General features: G+C 52.0%; 4 protein-coding genes across 4 annotated transcripts; 1 reads left to right on the top strand and 3 right to left on the bottom strand.

Annotated features, from left to right (window-relative positions):
• Positions 1-1169: 1169 nt before the first annotated feature.
• ETH_00014240 (Chromosome III, complete sequence, related) lies at positions 1170-7007 on the bottom strand (the record flags this gene model as incomplete). The annotated part of the gene is made up of 13 exons (XM_013377814.1): positions 1170-1364; positions 1885-1950; positions 2146-2240; positions 2764-2860; positions 3116-3412; positions 3538-3602; positions 3705-4107; positions 4663-4802; positions 4990-5172; positions 5340-5629; positions 5794-6095; positions 6378-6578; positions 6726-7007. The coding sequence occupies 13 exons, from the start codon at positions 7005-7007 to the stop codon at positions 1170-1172; spliced, it is 2616 nt and encodes an 871-aa protein (XP_013233268.1).
• Positions 7008-8280: 1273 nt separating this feature from the next.
• ETH_00014245 (phosphatidylglycerophosphate synthase, putative) lies at positions 8281-10290 on the top strand (the record flags this gene model as incomplete). The annotated part of the gene is made up of 1 exon (XM_013377815.1): positions 8281-10290. The coding sequence occupies one exon, from the start codon at positions 8281-8283 to the stop codon at positions 10288-10290; it is 2010 nt and encodes a 669-aa protein (XP_013233269.1).
• A 511-nt stretch (positions 10291-10801) lies between these two features.
• ETH_00014250 (uncharacterized protein) lies at positions 10802-14347 on the bottom strand (the record flags this gene model as incomplete). The annotated part of the gene is made up of 4 exons (XM_013377816.1): positions 10802-11107; positions 11305-12971; positions 13234-13692; positions 13897-14347. The coding sequence occupies 4 exons, from the start codon at positions 14345-14347 to the stop codon at positions 10802-10804; spliced, it is 2883 nt and encodes a 960-aa protein (XP_013233270.1).
• Positions 14348-17376: 3029 nt separating this feature from the next.
• On the bottom strand, positions 17377-19323 carry ETH_00014255 (uncharacterized protein; the record flags this gene model as incomplete). The annotated part of the gene is made up of 1 exon (XM_013377817.1): positions 17377-19323. One exon carries the CDS (start codon positions 19321-19323, stop codon positions 17377-17379), a length of 1947 nt encoding a protein of 648 aa, XP_013233271.1.
• Between the last annotated feature and the right edge of the window lie 1745 nt (positions 19324-21068).

Below are 21068 nucleotides of genomic sequence, written 5' to 3' on the forward strand. Positions count from 1 at the left end.
ATACGTTTATTATAAGTAGGCTGAAGGCAGAGCCCGTAACAAGCAGTAACGAAACCAGAGGAAAAATATGCATGGACATACAGAGAACGGCCCCTCTTTCTGTTCTAATTTGCGTCGGCGAGAAACGCAAATACCAGTTGTTTTTTATGGGAAGTAAAGTACCACCCACTCAGTTTTGGAGGTATTTCTCTTGTTCGCCGCCTCTACACTAAATAGGTGAACTTTAGAAGTTGGAAGATCTGACGCAAAGAAGACTGCTGAGACATCAGCTGCCAGTTAACTCCTGAAGGTGTTTGTAGCAGTGTAAATTGCAATCCTCGCTCGACCAAAGCTGTATTTGCTAGGGCCAATGATAAACTAATCACCCATTGGTCAATCCCCTGCCTGATCACCTCATATTTTGGGCAGTTCGCAGTTCAGTTGCCGTAGTGACTATCCGACAGCCAGTTCCTACCCAAAGCAGAGGGTCAAGTTGCTAAGAACGCACACTTAACTTTTCGTTCGTCTCTGGCTGTGAGCATGCTAGCCTGGCGTGAACGGTGGTTCCTCGCTAGCATGCTGGAGTTTCATCTTCGTTCAAAGGTGATGTGCTCGGTCCTGGAGAAGCTCTCTGTCCTGTGCCTAGACTACTGTTCCAATGAATTTTAGCGTCGTACTTGCACACCTCTTCAGGTTTATCACACGTTGTCTCGCAACGCACCATCGTGATTAGTTCAGTCCACCCGCCACTGAGTATCATGTCCACAAAACAATCGTGGACCCTCTTGCGCCATACTTGTACACCTCCTGAGCTTTATCACGCGTTGTCTCGCGACACATTACTATGTTTAGTTCAGTCCACCCGTCACTTTGTTCTACTTTAGTCCAGACCCACATTCATTACACAACACCATAGAGCTTGCATTGCCAATTGAGGGTTGTTGTTTGATTCCAGATGGATCCATACCGAACAAATTTCGGCTTGGGTGCTTACTAGTAATGCTTGAAGCGCACTCATTAGGGAGGCCTTCGCTTATTGTCTCTTGTATAGAAAATTAATGTGTGACGCCACATCTTTGGAGTAAACAGCGTCAGCAAGTTAAAAAAACAAGACACAAACAACGAGGGAATGCAAAGCAAGTGAAGCTGAGCAGTACGCACTGAACACCTGAGCGCACACCTGCCTGCGTCTATGATACAGGCTGCTGGTGATGGTGGTGGTGCTGCTGCGCTGCCTGCCGGCTCTGCTGGGTCGCTCGCTTCTCCCTGGCGGCCTGTAGTAAGCGTTGTAGTCTGTGAGCGTGCCTTCGCGCTGCGTTGATTTGCTCGACTATGGGAGCACTCAGAGCCTTCGTCGCCGCCCCCGTGAAGCCTCCTGAGATGTCCTGCAGAGATGTAAGACAAAATCGATTTGAACAGATATACTCTGTTGCAAGAGCCAAAAACGGTCAAAACCATGCAGCCACTAAACGCTGCGCTCCACCCAACCGTACTGTACTTGTTTGCATTTATTCGCCTATCTGTTTTGTACAGATGTTCCTATCTTTTGTTTTCTGTCTGTTTGTTTCCCTGCCTTTCTCTGTCATTCACCAACTGCAGTCACAGCTGCTTCCCTAAGAAGCAAGGCCTGCATGTGTGCTCTGCCCGTTAAGTCTCACATGCAATTGCCCCTAACGTTACATTCTCAACGATGCGAAGGCACCCTTGTTGCGGAAGGGAGCTTACCAACGCACGAAACATTAAAGTAGCAAACAAACGCAATGCACTTGAAATACTCCTCAGCATGAAGCCAAGAGACAACGGTCAACAGTCACGGACAGCAGCCAACTCTCCAGTTCGCACGATCTGCACAAGCCCTCGGGGGAAAAACACGCTGCTCACAGGGGAGGCATTCCCATAGCTTACTTGGGAATTCTCAAGCTCGGCCTTAATGGAATCCAGGGCCTGTATGAGTCGTATCCGTTTCTTGTCCTATAAATATCAAACGACAAAGGTAAGTTCTCTTGACACCGGGTAACGACCAGGAGATAAGACCTCTCAGTTCCGAATATGTCATACGTGGCCACTTATTAACAAGCCATAGGTGCGGCATTGCCAGTGAAGCAGCTTCTGCCAAAGCAGGAAAAGATAAGGCAGCGATGGGGTTGTCCTGATGTGTAGAGTCACCTCAGGCAAAGTTGTGTTGTAAAAGTGACGCAGCAACTCGCCTACGCGCGCCTGCTGAGCTCGCACAGCGTTGACTGTCGCAGCCTCGTAGTCAACTGAGCCAACATACCACCAAATCAATGCAAGCGCATGCACCAAAACAAGGAAAGGCAACGCGGCAAAAGCATACGCAAAAGCCACTGAAAAGGACAAAATAAGCAAAGCAAATTCAAGAGCCAGTCAAATAAAGGGATATAGACTGAGTGCACGGTGGGCTCTCTTAAAGACCTATGAACACCCGCACAGCCACCAGCAGCAAGCCAAGTGAAGGCCACGGAAATATTCGTGCTATGTATGTTCCCTTCGTATCTGCAGCTATACGCCTCACGCTCGCACCAACGGCGGCTCAGTCAGCAAATGAGCAAATGAGCCCAAAATCCCTCCTCAGATGATCCATTCGGTAGTACATTACGGCGCCTTAGAGAAAATATGATTATATACCACAAAATGCACTGCTCAGTTCACTGGTTACTACGTTTGTTCCTTTCAAAAGACAGCGGCTGTGATGCTGTAACCCTATAAGGTAACAGGGGAGTCACATGAACAGAGCTACAGGGGTGAAGAGCATTGTTGCCTTACGAGTGGCCACCTGCGCCGCTTTATCCTTTTGACATAATTTTGTATTGAAGACGAACATGTAGCGGCCAGTCTCGTACACCGCGGCCACCTCTTCGGCCTGCAAACAGGAGCAGTGTCCATTCCATGGCATTTCAGCCAAACGCCAGGAAGGTAAAGTACACAGTAGCAGAGCCTTGGCCCGCCTGTGAGCATCAGCCAGGTCTGATCTTTGATGACGTCTGCTGCCTTTTGAGGACCCAAGCTCTAGACAGTCTCTTCCGATGTTCCAGTAAAGGCAAGAGAGCCGCCATTAGACCCGCGCCCAAGGCAAGAGTCAACTACCCGCACAGGCTCGTCTCTTTTGCTCGCTTACCGTTTGTCGTGCTCCTTTGTTTCGATCTTTCGCCTTTTCTCGCTGCATCCAAAGCCATGCTTCAGCGGCTGCCACCTCCTGTGCTACTTGCAGACATCCGGTTCCTTTCTCTATTGCTGCGCCTTCTGGATTCCTATCACTTTTCGCTAAGCTGTGAAGTGCTATTCCAGCCGTGGTTGGAGGCCTTGCTGAAGCTTCATAAGGACGTGAAGGAGAACTCCGCCACACTCGAGCCCCTGCAGCGTACAACTGCCGCCTGCTGACCTCAAGAGTTTGATGCTCGGCGGGAACAGCATCCTGCAGGGGCAGTGGACTCCACAGTAAGGTGATACTCGTGTAAGAATTTGGACTCTGAGCAAAACGCCATTGCACAGATAGTTTGGGTCCTGAGTCTCAAGGTAATAACACGGCACTCGACTTACTTCCAGCTCCTCGAGCCGCAAGGACGCCAATAGCGGCGCCTCCTCTTCCAGTACTCCGCAGCCAACTGAACCGGCAAAGAACAGCAGTAATATGTACCAGCAGGCCTGCATTGATCTCAAACAGCGCACGTCTGCTCACTTAAGGCTGACCAACAGCAGTGGCTTACTGGTGGCCGCATCCTTAGGATCAGCTGCTGGAACCCCTGTACCAGTGGTGACACCACGCTGCCTCCTCAGTAGTTCATCTTGTTGCACCAGCAGCTGCAGTTTCTCCTTATGCCCTGTTTTATCGCCGGTGACAGCCGCAGCTGCTGCCGGCTGCAGAAGCTGCTGCAGCAAGAGGCGTTGCGAGTGCTTGTTGAAGCGGCCAACGAGGCTGCCACTGCCAACAGCAGCAACAGCAGATGCCGGAGCAGTAGCTCCTCCCATAGCTATGGGCTTCTCGGCGAGATCGCCTGCTAAGGACGAGAGACCGTCAGGCAGTCCAAAGCCCCTGACCCTCAAGTCCGCGTCAGACAGGAGAGTCCGATCAACCCCAGGAAGGCTTAGGGCATCGCGCGACGAGACAAGCTGAACCCAACACATGCGTACACTGGACATGCGCTCATTTGTTATGCCATTCGCGCACTCATAAACTATAATGGGAGCAATATGCATAAGAATATGAAATAAATAATTCTTCATGCAAATCGAAATTTGGGTCCACACAAACAGGCATTGCTTTGTGTAGAACCACACCAGAATCAAGATATGGAAGCTCATGCAAACATCCTGCATGGGCAAATAGGCACAAATGCGTCCTTAAAGCCCGTTTGCAGCTACAAAAAAAGATTTTAAACTGCGCCTATGGGCTTGTCTTTGCCAGTCCTTGGACTGGTCTAGGGGCGAAACAGCCGAATAGCACATTGATATCCGTCACCCCAACACATCGGCGAGCGCAAAAGCAGCACGCCCTCAGCAGCGAAACAATAGCAGCAACGAAAACAAAAACGTCACAAGCAATAGCACCGGAAGTAGCACAATACTAGAGACAGCACCAAAGCATCAAAAACAGCAGCAGCCGCACTGCTTTATCAGCAGTACACTGTGGCATGAAATATGTATCAACTGCAGCAGCTGCAGCACCGTTTCTTTCAGAAATGAAGAAATTAGAGCAGAGGCTTCTTCGTCGTCCATTTCTTTTTGACGTTCTGGCAAACCAATGCCAGACTGGAAATAGCGGGACCGAAACACGCGCCCCCAAAAACGTTCCGCTGTCATGCGGCCTGTGCAGCAGCAGCGACAAACACAGTTATATCATACTTCATAGAGATACAAAGAAATACTCAACGTGTTTGCAGTAGTGGCCAACGTTCCCGTTACAGCTGATGAAGCAATGGGGGGTGTAAGCTGACTGCACACCCAGCACCAATGGAAGACACATCAGATGCAGCAGCAGCAGCAGCAGCATACCCGTGCTGACTAGGGCCTCGTAGGCCAACCTTATGTTTGTGTCCTCCTCAAGTATTTGTTTGAGCATTTGTTCGCTGCAGTCTACCACCAACTCCGCAGACGCGCCTCCCCCTTGGCCCGCTTGCTGGCCCTCTAGATGGTAATGAGGGGGCCGAGACAAAAACGAAGCAGATACCCCCTCAGCTACAGCCGCAACAGAACGAGGAGCAAAGCGCACCAGCAATGCTTCCGCCCCCACTAAAAGCCAGCCACAGAGCTGTGGCCACGCATCCCACAACAGCTGATGGGCCACAAGCCGTAGGACTTCTGGCTTATCATTTGGCCTTAAATGTCTACGCTTCGTGGCTTACGAGCAGGCTGCGGTCTCAGCGCTTGCAGATGCTGTTCATGCAGCTTCCAGAATTCACTCGGTGAGAGCCCCTTCTGACTGCTTCCTGAAGGAAGCCCCTCGGGAGGCCCCACGAGCGTCTGATACAGTTCTCGCAGTTCCGGATCCTCCTGCAGCAGCTGCTGCTGAAGTTGCTGCAGCTGCTCGGCCTCTTGCTGCCGCTGCTTCTGCAGGAGCTTTTCCAAGTTTGGCGGCTCGATTGCAGAAGCCACTGCGGCTGAAGTCGCTGACGCCATAGAGGCTGATGCTGCACTGCACCGAAACCAGAACCAGCAGCCTCAGAATTGGTAACAGCACATGCAGGAAGAACACCAATAGTAGAAACAAAAATAAGTGTTGGCGCGCAGCACCTGGACAGTTACGCGCTCCAAGCCAGTGCACGTGAGAGCTTAAGGCCAGTGCCTCATCAAACATACCTAGGACGGCTTCCAGCTGCTGCTGCTGCATTCGTTGTTCCTTTATCATGAGCCGAACTCTGCCGAGCGCCACCCAATGAGACCTTGGCAGCAGCAGCTTCCTTCCGTGCTGGCGCCCGTCCATCAGTCATGTTTTCTGGAATCCGTTGCTGATCGTCCTGCTCCGCCTCTTGATGTTTTTTCTCTTGTAAATGCTGTTTCAACAGCTCTTGCTGATGCAGGAGCGCCGGCACAACCCGCAGCAGAGTGTTTGGGGGCAGCTGAAGCAGCTGCAGCACCAATGGAGCTTCCAAGGGGCACGCCTGCAGCAGAATCAATAACAATGGCAAAAGCAGCAGCACTTGGCAGCGACGTATGGCTCCCATCCACACGTTCCGGCACAGTCTGGCAGCACCAGGAGCCCCTGCAACAGCCAAGCATAAATGCTACAAGCGCAAGCAGCAGGGAGACCAACAGTGGCAGCGGCGAGACCAGCAACGAATATTCCGTCAGCAGCAGCCTCTGCAGGACCAGAACCTGCAGCAACAAGGCTTCTAGTAGCAGTGACTGCAAGAGCAGCAGCAGTTACGACGTCCGCGTCTTACGAGGTTGCTGCTGGACTGAACTGTTCGCGCAGCGGAGGCGAGCGTCTGGAGGGAACGGCAACAAAGATCCATCTTGTCCCTGACTCCCATGAAGTCAACGACAACAGATTGCGCTAATGAAACACCGTCTGAATTTGTTGCAACTGTTGCTGTTGGGGCTGCCGCTGCTGCTGCCATAGGAGCCACGTATGATATGCGGGCCTGAGGATGCATGTCATACAGGAGCTCACTAAAAGCTTACTGCCGCTACAGCTATCAAAGCAACACTATGCACAGACAGAAAAAAACTGTTGGCAAAAGCGTTGGCCACAGCAGCTGAAACGGCAGCAGGAGCAACAGGAGCAAGACCTTTGCAGCTTTCTTGGATCGCTCTGTTGAGGTCCAACAGACAAGAGGGAACTGCAGCGAAACCTCCCAGAAAATTTTGTTACCACTTCCATCCTTCTCTTCTCCTCCGTTGCTGCAGCTGCTGTTGCTGCTGATCTTCTGCGAAGCAAAAAGGAATCGCTTAGCAGTCAGCACTACAACCCCCTGATTGCCTAGCACAGTGACTGGCTCAAATCTCCAACAGCAGGCCTCTTGCTGTGGAGGCCTCTGCAGCTCCTCGCACTGAGTCTGATGCTCTGCCATTGTTGGGAACAATCAGCATGCCTCAGCAATAATGCCCTCGCTGCTGCTGCCAAGCTGTGGCAGTTGTTCCGTTGACTGCTGCACCTGTGAGCACCGTGTTCATGAAGGGAAAATAAAAAATGCTGCACCTTTATGCTACTGGAGATGACGTTAGCGGTGTTGCAGTCGTTGGCCGCTCTGGTGGTGTCGATGTTGCTGCGGGTGTTCGTTCAGCTCTTGCCAGTGGTGTTGTGATATTTGCTGCTCCTTGACCCAAGTTTTGTAGCAGTCAGCTGCAGAGGTATCTGTAGTAGGGTATAGCTAGTGGAAACACAAGACGTGGTTCCGAGCCTCCACTACAGCTCCAACTGCCCGAAGCCTCATGACGTATATCACTTCTTTACACAAGCTCCTGCAGAAAGCCGCTCATAGATTGTGTCGCAGTTTGGTTCTGCTGCTGCTATTGCTGATGCGGCTAAGATTTTCTCTTAGTATAGGGCAGTACGGATACTTTAGAAGACCGCGGGGCCTACTGGGGCCCCCTTGGCTGGTGCTCCAACTGTAAGTATGCAACCAAGCTGTCCCTTTACGGCTTTTAAAAGTTGTTCCGCGCTAATTAATACATAAATCAGCCAACAAAAATATTAAAAGAGCTCTCATAAACGCATGATGTGAGCACAACGGAGCCGAGCTGTGTCAGAGCCATGGGGTGCCGATTTTCCTCCGAGTTATCGGTATGCATCAATGCAGAAGTGTAGAGGAGGCTACCCGATAAGTTCAAAAGGCTCTAAGGAAAAACAGCAGCTCTGTCACCAGCGGCTTCCATGGCTCCGCTGGAGCTGCGGCAATGGCGGCTCGCCGAGCAGCAGCAACAGACGAAGCGCCAGCATCCAAACAAGCTTCTGCAGCGACCATTTGCTTTTCGCTTGCCCGCAGGAGCCTGTGGTGTCACAGTGGCAGCGACTGTTGTCCGGCCACACTACGACGCGAAGTGCTCCGCAGTTCCCAAAGCAATATGGACCATCAAGAGGAAAATAAGAGCAGCACCAACGGCAGCATTCGCGGTGTGATAGGCAGCAGTAGGGGCGTTGTTTGCCTTTTTCTGGCGGAGAAATTTTCTACCTGTTCCATTGTTCTATCCCTATTTTGCTGCTCCCGCTGCTGTTCGCGTGGCTTCGGCAGGCCCCCCTCCACAGCTTTTTACATGCGCTCTCTCCTTTCACCAGACCAAGCAGCAGAAGCAGCATCAACAGCAGCAGTAGCACCAGCATAAGGTGCTGCTGCTATTGCGGAAATGCAGGAGATTTGCGTGCCCGTGGCTCCTCGCTGCATCAGTGTTGTGAGGGGCCCACAGGCCTTTTACTCGGCTGTGCTGGCCTTAGTTGGCTTGGCTAGCCGTCGACTGCTACTGTCGGCTCTTTATATTGGAACAGGACACAAGGAGCGATTCATGCTGCAGTTGCTGCAGCAGCGAATGCAGCAGCAGCAGCTGGTGCAGCAGAAGCTGGAGGTAAGGCTGTTGCTTGACTTCCTGCGTACTACGAGGCCAGACCGGGCAGGAGACTGCCCAGCGTCTCTTCTTCAGCCACTGCTGTCTGAATACCCTGTAGGGTCTTTGAACAGCACATGTCAAGTCTCCCTCTTCTGCAACCCCCTAACGTGCAGTAACAGCAGCAGTACCAACAGCCTCAGCAGGCTGCAGGCACTGCTGCGGAAATATCTTTTTAGGACTTTGGGTCATAGAGCGCGTGAGGCATTGGGTACACAGCACATGAAGTGCTTAGTGAGTGATGACCTGCTTTTGCTAACGGGGGCCAATCTAAGCGATGAATACTTCGGGAAGAGAATAGACAGATGTTTTGTCCTGAGGTCTAGGGCCTTGGCGGATGCAGCGGACAGCCTAATTGCTGCTGCAGAGGCGCACTCCTTCAAGCTTTTGCCGTCGAAACAGTACAGCCAGCAATGGCGGCGGCAGCATGAGCCTACTCAAGGAAGAATAGTACAAATGGGCAAAGCCGTCTGTTGGTGGCCGCCAACGAACCCTTCAGAGCCACCGCAAACGAATCCCGAAATGTTCTGCAGCAGCCTGGCGAACTCACTCGCAGCAGCCCTCACGAGCACAAACGCCATTGCCAGCACCAGAAACAACAGTTGCAGCAGCAGCAGCAGCAAAAGCCTGAAGAGTGTAAATGGCAATAACAACTTCCGCGACAACGATGAAAGCAACAGCAAGGGGTGCAGCAGTAACTACATTGGATACAGCAGGCTCAACAGTAATACTGGTAGCCTGGATTATGAGATGTGTTTGGTGTCTCTGACGGTGCAGGCAGGCTTTGTGCGCCCACCTCTCAGAGGCCAAGAATGGATGCTTCAGAGAATTTATGACATCGCCGCAAACTCGCTTGCTGCTTTGGGTGGTTCAGCTGCACCAACAGCGGCAAACGGCGAATATGTCTCAGCATGTAGAGGTCTTCAAGTGGCCCTTGCTTCCCCTTACTTGAACTTCCCAGTTGCCTTCTTGCGTAGGCTGCAACAGCTGCTACAGCAGATGCGTCTTTCCTCTTCCTGTGCAGTCTCAGCTCGTGGCAGCTACAACAGCAGCAATGACAGAAGTACGTGCAGCAACGAGTCTCGTCTAGTGGTTGTAACGGCCTCGCCGCAGGCCAACAGTTTCTTCAACTCGCGGGGCATTTCTTACTGGATACCACCAGCCTACGCAGTTGCTGCCTATGAAACAGCTGTGGCTCTGGAGGACTCTATCCAAGCATCGGGAGCAACGCGTCCGAATGCTTTTTCAGATGTGAAGATGAAGCATGGCCCCGACGACAATCTGCTGCTTCTTGAGTTCGCGCGGCCAGGGTGGACATATCACGCTAAGGGCATTTGGATCTCACCAACTACCTCAGCAGCTGCCAACAGGAGCACCACCGGGACAAAGGGGAACGGTAGCAATGGGCCAGCAGGCACAACTTGCCTAGGCCTAGGCACCACTCGCGCGTTGCTGCAGAGCACTCTCAGCGGCCCTCCTGCCAGCCCTAACAAAAGCAGCAACTGCGACAAGGGTTGGGCTGCAGTGTGTTTGCTGGGCAGCTCGAACTTGAGCGTGCGCTCGAGTGAGCGGGACTTGGAGCTGCTGTGCATGCTCCGGACACGCGACAAGCAGCTGCAGAAGCAGCAACAGCAGGAGCTTACTCAGCTCCTGTTGCCTTTCTGTCATCCCCTAGACAGGGCAAAACTCATCAAGAGATTTCCTCCGTGGCTGCACTTCGCTGTTCAGCGCCTTGGGCTCAATTCTTTTCTGTGACTGCTGCTCCGCCTCACCTGATTCAGTCTTCTTGGCGGCGCCCTTGTTGCCGTTAGTGTGGGCGCCTTTTTTCCAAGGTCCAACAGTCGCTGCTACAAGTGTTGCCGATGGAGCTTCGTGAGCAGCACCTGCAGCTCCACGGTGTTGCAGATGCGGTTACAGTTTCTGTTGCGGCTGCCGTTATTTTCGGTGCTTCATCCGCTCCTGCCACTGCTGTCCCGTATCTTTTTTTGTTCTGGCTACTAATGCTGCCGTTTTCATTTGAAGCTGTAGCTGCCTGTAGCCTTTCTAACTGTACGGCTAATAGTCGTGAACCGTTGAAGTTGAACGCGGCATCAACGAGAAATAGAGTAGTGCAAACGGACAAGGAAAGAGCGACAGTTCAGAGGCAGAAAGAACTGAGAAGCGAAGATATCAAGTTGACGGAAACGCCGGAAGGGTGATGCGGATTTACCTATCCTACAGGGACAGAGACAAAACGAAAGTTTTGTCTTTCGTCGTGCTCAAAAAGTCACCTTTGGCGGCTTTTGCGGGAGTGTGATGGTGGGGACACCTGAAGTTGCCGCTGTTCTTGCTTTAAAGGTTCTGAGTCGGTCCTCCAGTAATTAGATAAACTGCTTGCTGAAGCCTTTGGCACACTCCTCTTTGTGCACGTGGCTGCTGGTGTTGTTTGTGCCACTGCCAGGCTGCTCCGGCAGCTGTCTGCAGGTGATGTGCTGCTACTGCTGATGCTGCTGCTTCCGCTACCGCTGCTTTCTGTTGAAGGGGAGCTGTTGAGGCATCGACGCTGGCCCTGCAGAGCCTTAAGCCTCTCGGGCTGCACCAGACACACCAATGGACAAGTATGAGGATATATCTATATGCCTATTTACATAGTGTATATAAAGATCGCGTACATTTGTACACATTTTGCACACGATTGTGCGTGGAGCATTTGCATTGTAGTGTATGTGCAATTGCATCGGCACATTTATTCTCGATAAATTTAGGGGCCATACAATTGCTGTTTCTCACTGGCACGACTTCTCTCATGAAAACGTCCGGGTGTTGAGGGTCCTCCAACTTAGCGAAATTCACAACGCGGCATGCGCGCACAGGATTGCGACGCAGGGGCTGCGCGTAGGGCTTTTGCTGCTGCTGTTGCAGAGGCAAACGGCAATTTTGCCTATCCTGCGGCTGGCACTTCGTGGCGACCTTATGGCTGGGGATGAACTGCGCTGCAGCGGCATCGCTCATGTCTAACGCATGAGCAGAAGGAGAAACGCCAGCAGTCACGGCAGTAGCGGGAGCGTTGAGATCAGAAGGAACTGTAGCATCAAGGCGGTCCTCGTCGGAGTCGGTGCTGCTGCTGGAAGTTGGCGGCAGATAGGACGGGTCCGCTACCTCTCCCTCGTCTTCATTGTTTTTCCTTGATTGTTCACGTAGACCCTCAGGAAGTACAGTACAGCGTCCTTTCTGCTGCCAAATAAATCTGCGGCTGGAACTGCTGCTCTCACGTTTCAAGAGTGAGCTGGCGGATCGGGCAGTAGGGAAGAACGATCCCTCTGCCTCCCTGGTGCTCCTGTCGCCACTACTGGCCTTGCTACTTGCTGCGGGATGCGCATTAGCTCTCACAAGGCTCCAGTAGTTCAGCGGAGAGGCCAGCCGCTTCCAGGCTGCTGCCGTTGCCCATGCAGCAACGGACACTGCACCGGTGAAGGCCGCTGCAAGGACAGGAGCTATCAGCCGAGCTGTCCAGAGTAGCGAACGGCGTGCCAAGCTCTGCCGCTGCTGCCGCAGTTGCTGCTGCTGCTGGTGTTGCTGCAGCAACTGCCTCTCGTGTCTTTCTCGCAGATGAATCCTCTGCATTTCTTCATCTTTGGATGTAACACGCTGAAGCAGCTGTTGCAGCAGCTGTTGCACCTCCTGCATTCTTGGGTCGCCTGCTGCTTGCACTTCATGCAGCTCCTCGCGGACCCAACACACTTGCTGTTGCAGTTGCTGCAGCTGCTGCTGCATTTGTTGCTCTGGGCTGGTGTAGTGTAAAAGGCAATGCAACCACACCCAGCAACATGTAACCAAGCAAGTCCAGCGCACGAAAGACACCCCATAAGCAGCAGCAGCACCAGCAAGAGCCGTAGCAACGAAAAGACCTGCGTCGCAGGCGACTTCTTTCAAGAAGTTCAGCGTGCCACTGCTACTTTCCTCCGTTGCTGCAGGAGCTCGTGGTTTGTACTGCGGCTTCGTCAACTGGCTGAGGAGAGGGGATATGCCCCCGTGGTGCAGTGCCATCTCAGCAGCAGCAGCAGCCGACAAGATGCCGAGCACCCCCAGCCGCGCACCAGAAACCCTGCGATTAGAAGTGAGGAAAAGAGCGGCAGCAGCAGCAACAAGATAAAGAGCAACTGTTTCAGTACCTCCAAGCCACTCACCCACAGCCTTGTGAAAGGCCTTCAGCTGCTCCAGCACTGCGAAGGAGTCCTCTAACCCTTGCTGCAGCTGCTGCAGGAGTTGCTGCATGTAGTTTCCACCTTGCAGCTGCTGCAGCTGTAGTTGTTCTTGCAGCTTCCCCATATGTTCCAGATGCTGCAGCTGTTGCTGCATGCTAGCAGTGGCTGCGGCGGAGGCAGCAGAGAGACGTACAGTAGCCTCTTCAGTCCTCCGCTGTCTCTCTGCACTGTGTAGAAAGAAGCAGATATTGTCTGCGGAAATCAGCAACAGTGGCAGCAAAAAAAACGAAGATGACGGAAGCAGCAGGAACGGCAGTAGTGGCGACCACAACAGCAGCAGCAGGAGACTAAGGAACAAAGGGGCCACAGCCTGAGTCCCCACCAGGCGCCCCCGAAGCACTGATGCATAGTCGAACTCTTCATCGCACGAACTTCCCAGAATCAGCCATCCCAGCACCACCAAGAGGCGAAGCAAGCATTGGCGCTCACGGGAGCAACTGCGGCAGGAACTGACCAATGTGATTTATTTGCTCCCTCACAAGAGCAAAAGTTCCGAAATCCATTTTGCTATGCTGCTGACAAGCAGCAGTCTGCCGGCGAGTCAGTGCTATGCACCGCCGGTAAAGTTGCTGCTGCTGTTGCTGCAGCCGGCGTAGTTGCACCAGAGGCGAGACAGCTTCTGCATGCATCAAGTCCATCATCTTGGCAGCTTCGCCTGGAAATCTTGTTGATTCACTCTCGAGCTTCTCTGTGGAAGTGTCAAGGCCTTCGTCTTGATCCTGATTCTCCTGTTGCTGCTTAGCGTATGCCTCGCTCCACTCTCCCTCCAGATTCTGCTGCATCTGCTGAAATTGCAACACTTGCTGAGCCTGCTGCACTTGCTGCAGCACGTTGTTGAGCTTGACGCATGGATGGCTAACTGCTGCATCTACTGCAGCAGCACCTTCAGCGATGCCAGCTTGTCCGTACAGACCTGTGGAGAACAAAGGATGCCAAAAAAGGCAGCAAAACAAAGGAATGAGGGAAATAGAGACAAGACCGGGCCTGTTTATTACATGGCATTTGCTCTTTCCCGTGAGATGCAGGCATTGCCAAGAAGTATGCGAAGGGATAACGTAAGCAGCATCACTCAGACTCTGACAGCCATGAGATAAGAATGGCAACACGTACGACACACCGATCCAGTCCAAAGGGACTTCATGCGGGAAGAGATAACAGCCCTCAGCAGGCCCCGGAAAGGGGCGACCGCTTCGGGCGTAAATACACCTCATCCTAGTCAAGGCAATCAGTTCTCTGAAGGCTTCTCCCCTGCTGCTACATGCATCTTCATGTGTCTGTTGCTGCAGCAACAGAAGCTGCTCGCTGACTTGCTGCCAGCAACTGCTGGCAGCCCCCTCCTCTGATGACTCTTTCAAAAACTGACTGTACGCAGCGGCACCGAGACGAATCGCTTCCTCGCCATCTTCTGCATCGAAAGCTGCTGTTCCTGCCCCCAATGCAGCTGCGACAGCTGGTGCAGCTGCTTTTCTCAGGTCCAAACATAGGGCTGCAGCTGCCACTAGCAGCTGCGGCGGCAGCAGCAGCTGCAACAGTAGCAGTAGCGGCAGCGACAGCAGGTAGTGCTGCATTGCTCATCCTATCCACATCAGGAGTCATTTCAAAGATTCGTATTTCATTATCGTTCTTATATCGGTCACTGAGGGCCTGAAATGTTGCTTCCTCTGAATCCTTGCAATTTCTTCCCGGCGTGTGAAGCGCGGAGGAAAGGGCCACCTGAGCGCCGCCACCCCACTGTCAAACAATATTGAGGCTAGTGCATGAGTGTCCGTATTTCTGAAGCTATGTAGCGTTTTATTTTTGCTTTTATCCTCTTCTCACTGCGGTTGCCCTTAGTGCCAGCTTTCTTTTTCCGAATGGAAGTCACTGGGGCTCCGCAGCCCCGGAGCCATGCCAGATAGAGAGCGCATGTGTGAAATACCCACAACTAATGCTCCGACAACACAAAAAAGTGCTGAAAAGTGAATTTAATTTTTATTCATGATAAAGACTAGTTTTTCATTTTATCGCTCAGCTTCTCGCTTTTTTGTGCACGTGCAGTTTCATTGTTGCCAGACCTGACCAATGGTGACGCTGCCGGTCTTCGTGGGACCCCAAACAAATAAGAAAATTAAGTGGATTTTCTGTTGTAATTGCAGACCTAACTTATCATATAAATTTCATGTTTAATTCAGTCTTCACTTAATTAGCATCGCACTGAACTTCCCTCGGTCCTCTGATTGTTAAACACAGAGCGGCGTGCAGGCCCCAAACATTAGCACCAGAAGGTAATTCAAGCATGTATATCCCCAAACAGAGTAGGGAGAATAGCTCATTTCATTGTGTTTAAACCATATGTGCGCCGGAACCAATTCTGTCGTGTATCTCGGTGCCGGTGATACCTTTGCCTGCTTCTCCCCTTCTCCTCACCAGCAATTGAAATTGTTTAATGAGGAAAAAGCACTGCATGATGCTTGTAACCCTAAAACTGAGTGGGGCACTTGCTCATTGCTTATTTCTTACCGTTCCACAAGTTCCTGCTCTGCTTCCATCCCGCTTTTGATGTTCTTTCTGTCTCCCCCACCTACGCCGACACCCCGTTGGAAGAAGCATCTATACCACTCCACTGTGGACAGCGCCGCCTGAACAATCAAGAAATGGCCTCTGTAGAGCCACCCCCACCTATAGATGCAGTTCGTGGGACAGCGCAACATGGCGCAAAGAAGTGCGCCATCCTCCACTGTTTCCTACCCGTTTTCCCCCTTCAGGCACGGGACAATTCACCGGCGTAACGGCATAATAAAACGCAAAACATCTTTTAAGATAGAAAAACACGTGGTCCCAACCGGTCTCGAACCGGCGACCTTTCGGTTATTAGCCGAATGCTCTAACCAACTGAGCTATAGGACCTGGAGCAGGTACTTTTCCTTTTCCCCAATTTTTGAGACATGCATGCAATTTCATCCCATCCCTATCGCTCAATTGCTGCACAAGCGCGCCCTGCCAAGTGCCGCATGCAAGCGTGCTTCCATGTGCGCATGTAAGCATGTATGGTTCTACGGAGGCTGCTGTGGACGCATCCATGCACCTACTCGAGTATGTATCCGTGCGCACGTTGTTCCTCTCAGAAAAAATGCGCACGCTTTAGTTCACGCACAAGTTACTGCCAGGCAAACGATGACACAGCAAAAGGAGAAACACACTCTCCCGCTCTCACTGGGGAGGTGAGTGTGATCCTAAACGCACAAACAGCGGCCTCGGCACTGCGGCCGACGGACGCCGGCCAGAGTAAGCGATAGCGGGCCAGACAGTCGAAGCACTCGTCGAAGTGAGCCCTCGCCTAGCCAGAAACAGGCAGCGGAAAGCCATTTCGGGGCAGTGGACAGCTAAGCAGAACTCAATGCATTCCCGAATTGGGCTACACCTGTCTGTACTGCTTACGTCAATTGAATCCCAACTACGCATGCTTGTTGTATGCTGCAGTTTCTTCCCAGTAAGAGTTTGTACGCTGCACCTCGGATGTATCGACAAGCAGGAGGACCCTGTCCTCTTCATTCCGCGTTCCCCTTATGCCCATAGATTCAACTATGCAAGTACATCGTAAACATGAGCAGGCTAATGGTCAAAAGCTTAGGTCAAAAGCATTTTCTGTACACTTGTCCCTGCTCCGACCTTTAGCCACTGATGAGGCGTCTGTGATTGTCCCCTCCTGCAGCTGCATCAGGATTGTCTCAATATTGCATGCTTGAGGATCGCTGTGGCCTGATTGTCTACCCAACAAAGTATTCCAGTATCAGTAGCTTTCTTGCAACAAGAAAAGCCGATCCGCATCTACCTGGCAAAAACCTAACACGAAAGGGACCAAGTGAAACCTTGTGGCCCGGCTGCTCCGCTGCTGCTTCGTTGCGTCCAGCGCACCACTGTTGGCCAATGAGTAAACGGTCTTGAGAAAGCAGCCTTAGAGAATACCATCGCACTAAATACTATAGTGATAGTTGTTCCTCGCCTCCCAAAAGCCGCACAGCGCTGCGAGGCGTTTCCCGCAAAATAGTCAAAAGCAAAACCCGCCCTCGTATGTCCAGCAAAAATCCGACTAGTCGTGGGCACCTTTCACGAGCCACTTACGGCCCTTGTGTATGTGGTTGCATAGGGTTTCCTTCCCAGCGTCTCTCCAAGAGTCCTTCGGAAATCCCCTCATATCCTTCTGCATTCATCCGATGCATTACTTTAAAGAAAGTCTCTAGTCCCGCCAGGCGCAAAAAGCGAGGCGCAACCAAACTATTTGGCAGCATAACAAACACAAAGGCGACAAACTGTCAATGAACAGAGTCGCAGCAGCAGCGGCTGCTGCTACTCATGTCAGAGTCAGTATATGACGACGTGAGCCTCTCGAGATAGAGACGAGGAATACCCGTACGACACATACTTTAAATGTATTGTCAACACATCGTGGGCATGCTTAGTCTCTGTCCCTGCCACAGGTCAGACCGTCGTCGTCTTCGGTTTGAGGTATGTCTCATCTGCTGCTGCGGTCGTTTCTGCTTGCCTCAGTGCCTCCATGTGGCGTTTTGTCCGTGTTTGTCATTTATCGTCTGTCGCCGTCTCTGTCAATGTCTCCGTCTCAGTCTCTGTCTCTGTCTATTTCTGTCGCGTGGGTGCCCCTGTTTTTGTCTCCTCCTGGTGCTCTTCTGTCTCGTTCATCTGGTTTATGGCTTCTATACCGGACATCCTTTCCCGCACGCTCGTCTGTGCCTCGTCCTACTGACTCACCTTCCCAGTCCCTGTTTCCTCCGCTACCTTTTCTTCTTTGTCGAGCCAACACACTGACCGCTTCTCTGTCACCCTCTATCCTTTCCTTCGTCTCTCTTCCCTCCTCCCGGTTGCGCGCGTTGTGCCGTTCATGTCCGGTTCTGCTTTGGTCTCGGTTTCGCGGAACTTCACTTTCTTCGTGTCTGTCTCTCTCACGGTCTCTCTCAACCTGTGCTCCTCGCCATCCGTCTCTTTCTCGCGGTCTCTCCCTCTCTGCACCTCGGTACATATCTCTCCTTCCATACGGGTCCCTCTCACTCCTGTCTTCCACTCGGTTTCTTTCCCTGTCCCTTGCTCTTTCTGGTTCTCTCTCTCCGTACTTGTTCTTGTCTCTGTCCTTGCCATCTGCTGTGTCCCTGTCATCTTTGCCTCCATGCATGTCTCCTCTGTCTTCTCTTTGTTCTCTCCCCCTGTGTCTGTTTCCCGAACTCTCTTCTTCATAACCGTTTCTACTCCTTTTTCTGTAGCTATCCGTCTCCCTGTCTCCCTGTCTTCCCGCCAATGCCCCACTATCTCTGTGTGTTTCCTGTTCGGACTGGCGGAACTCTGCCTCTCTCCCTGCGTCCCGCTCAGAAGGCTCAGCCGCCCCCCTGCGCCTCTCCTCCTCCTCCACTCCTCCGATCTTGCTCTTGCCGCCCCTTCTATTCTCATCATATTTCTCTCTACTGCTTTCACTGCTGGTGCGGCTGAGACTGCGTCTGCTGCGTGCCTTACCTAAAGTGCGGTTGTAAGTGTCTTCTTCCTCCGAGAGCAGCGGGCTGTTGTCCGTCCTAGATGCTTTTTGGCCTTCTTTGTACGCCTGAGTCTCAGATGCTCTGCGCATCTCGTCTCTCCTCTCCTTTTCTCGCACTGCCCTTGCCGCCTCTTCTGTCACTGACCGTAAGGAAGGCCGGGAAGAAAGCAGTTCTTTCTTTATTTCCATGGCCCCTGTCTTTTCTTCTTTTTTCACTTGAGTCTTCACGCGGGCCTTGCCGCGCTTGCTCTCGTTCTCACTCCTGCTGCTGCTGTCGCTGTCGCTGTCACTGCTGCTGTCGCTGCTGCTGGTGCTATCGCTGCTGCTGCTGCTACTGCTGCTGCTACTGCTGCTGCTACTGCTGCTGCTGCTTTTCCTCAACTTCTTTGTCCTTCTGCTCGCTTTTCTGGCATGTTCTTGCCTCTTTCTACGTTCTCTAAGCTCTTTGATTGCAGCCTTGCGTTCTTCGATCATACGCCTCTTCCTCTCCTCCCACTCCTTCTGCCTCTGTAATTTGAGCTCCTTCTGCTTCTCCCAGTTAAAGGCCTCACCGACCTTGTGATTACTGCTCAACCCCAGGGCCGAAGCGACTTGGTCCAGCTGGCGCTGCTTCCAAGCAGCGCCTTCGTGTGTGTCTAAGTTGGTGCCAAGCTGCAACAAACTGCGCCCGAAGATGCCTTCTTGAGTCCCTAGGCGGTTGCCTAGCCTTTGGCTTTCGACACGAGCTTCTCGAGTCAACTGTGAGCGGAGCACCTCTATCATTTTGTCTATGCGAGACTGCATGAGACCCTGCTCCTCAAGCTTGGCTCTTTCCTGCATCAGCTTCACCTCCACACGCCGCAACTGCTCGTGAAGCAGCAGGGCAGGGTCAGCCTGCCGCACCTTCGGCTGATCTATGGGCTTCTGCCCTAGTTGTCCAAACTGAGGCATGTCCGTTCGTCTTGGCCGTAGGTAGCCCAAGTTCCGCTGCACGTAGCCGTTGGTGCCGCTCCCGCGAGGGGTCGGCAAGCCGATATTGTTGTACATAGTGCCGGATATAGACTCAAGATGGGGCAATCAAGGGTAAAGATGTGAAACAGCACAGAAAACAAAAAATGATGGGGAAGAAATTACGAAGGTTGGCAGGCCCAGCGTACACTGCACACTCTAGTTGGCAGATCACCTGCTGAAGGGCAAACCACAGGTAGGCTGCCAGCCTTCGAAGCAAACGTACACCACGCTGAATGAATCTGCGAATAATACATTCATGACATCCAACAACGGAAAGGCGCAAACCAACAAGACCGTTGCCAAAGAGAAGAGACCCTGGAGCCTGGGTAGAGCTGCCAAGTACAGCCAAAAGGGAACAAGGAAGAAAAAGATGAGAGGGAAACAAGAATAAATAGACTAAAATACTTGTATTTTATTATTCCTTCAAGGAGAATAAGGCAGGGAGCTAGAAACCAAGCAACAGACAGGACCGAAAGCGCATGCATTTGCGTTCTAAACTGAGCGGATCAGCCCCAAGATGTTGCAAATTGTTTGAGTCCATCCATTGTGTAACATAAAACTTGATGTACGATTAACTAATACGTTTATAGAAGCTGTTTGGTGATCCTATGCAATTCAACAGAAGAAACAGAATCTGCAGAGAGCCCACCAACCTTGCTGTACTGCGCTCATTCCTGTTCTGCTTAAGTCTCACGATTGTCATCGCCTCAACAGGTCCAACCATTGACCCTCAGGCGCTATTGCACCATAGTACACAATAAGAAATACGCTTGAGGGGCCCTGTACAGATAAGAGAAGGATCAAGTACGATAGCTAAGTGGCACGGAGCGCAAAGTTGTATCCCTGGGTGGAGAAAGTGGGGCAGTGTGCAACACAAGCTGTATCCTTGAGAGGAGAGAGTGGGACGGTGTGCAACACAATGCTCTAAAGTGTACTATATATATGGCGCTTCTTGTGCCCTGCTGCACAACCGGGACCAGGTTGGGTAGGTGGCGATCACACTCAAAGTGTCGGCTTGGAGACCTAGCAAAGTACAGAACAACTTTGCTTTTCCCCAGTAATCAGGCACAGAATTTGGGTCTCAGAATCAGGGTGTCCGACTTCGTACCCAACATGCAGAGCCTTCTTCCTGGTTAGTCAGTATTTAGCAGTAGTTGGCTTCGAGTGTGTTGCTGCACGTGATTACAAATATGTTGCTTTTGCATGGCGTTTTAGTCACAATCAAGAGCTGCCAATGTCAAAGCATGATACCGAGATCACCGAGGTGAACTGAACTGGAAAGGCACTTTGCCTCCGCCATTGCCGCTGAGGCTAGGTAACCAAACTAAATTGTATAGCGGTATCTGACAGTATTTCTCCGCTAGTTTAAAGGAAAGTTATTCTTGGCGTGCGAAGCTTTGGCAAAGTTGTTGTCAACCAGCCCTGTGTGTTCCCGGAGTGACCACGTCTTTCACTTATCATGAGACTAGCTTCCGTGCGTGAGACGCTAGAGAGGACTGAGTACAAACCAGCAGCTGAGTGGCTCTTGTCACGGCGAGCAATCCTCTGCAGTGGCTGCCCCATCCTTCATGCGGCGCCGCCACTAAAAAAAAAAGTCCGTAGTCTACCCAGGCTGCCGCAGATGGACGGCAGTTAGAACTGCATGTGCAGTCCTGCTGTGTGGCAGGATAGCAGAAGCACTGAAAGCCCTGACGGATTTGGCTGTAGCTTGCACAACAAGTTAACAGATAGTACAGAGCTCTGCGAAGATTCTGCTTAGAGCCGTATAGAGGAAAAGTGTT

The sequence above is a fragment of the Eimeria tenella genome, genomic scaffold, assembly GCF_000499545.2.
Source record: "Eimeria tenella Houghton genomic scaffold, Eth_scaff63, whole genome shotgun sequence".
In the NCBI taxonomy this organism is placed as follows: Eukaryota; Apicomplexa; class Conoidasida; order Eucoccidiorida; family Eimeriidae; genus Eimeria; species Eimeria tenella.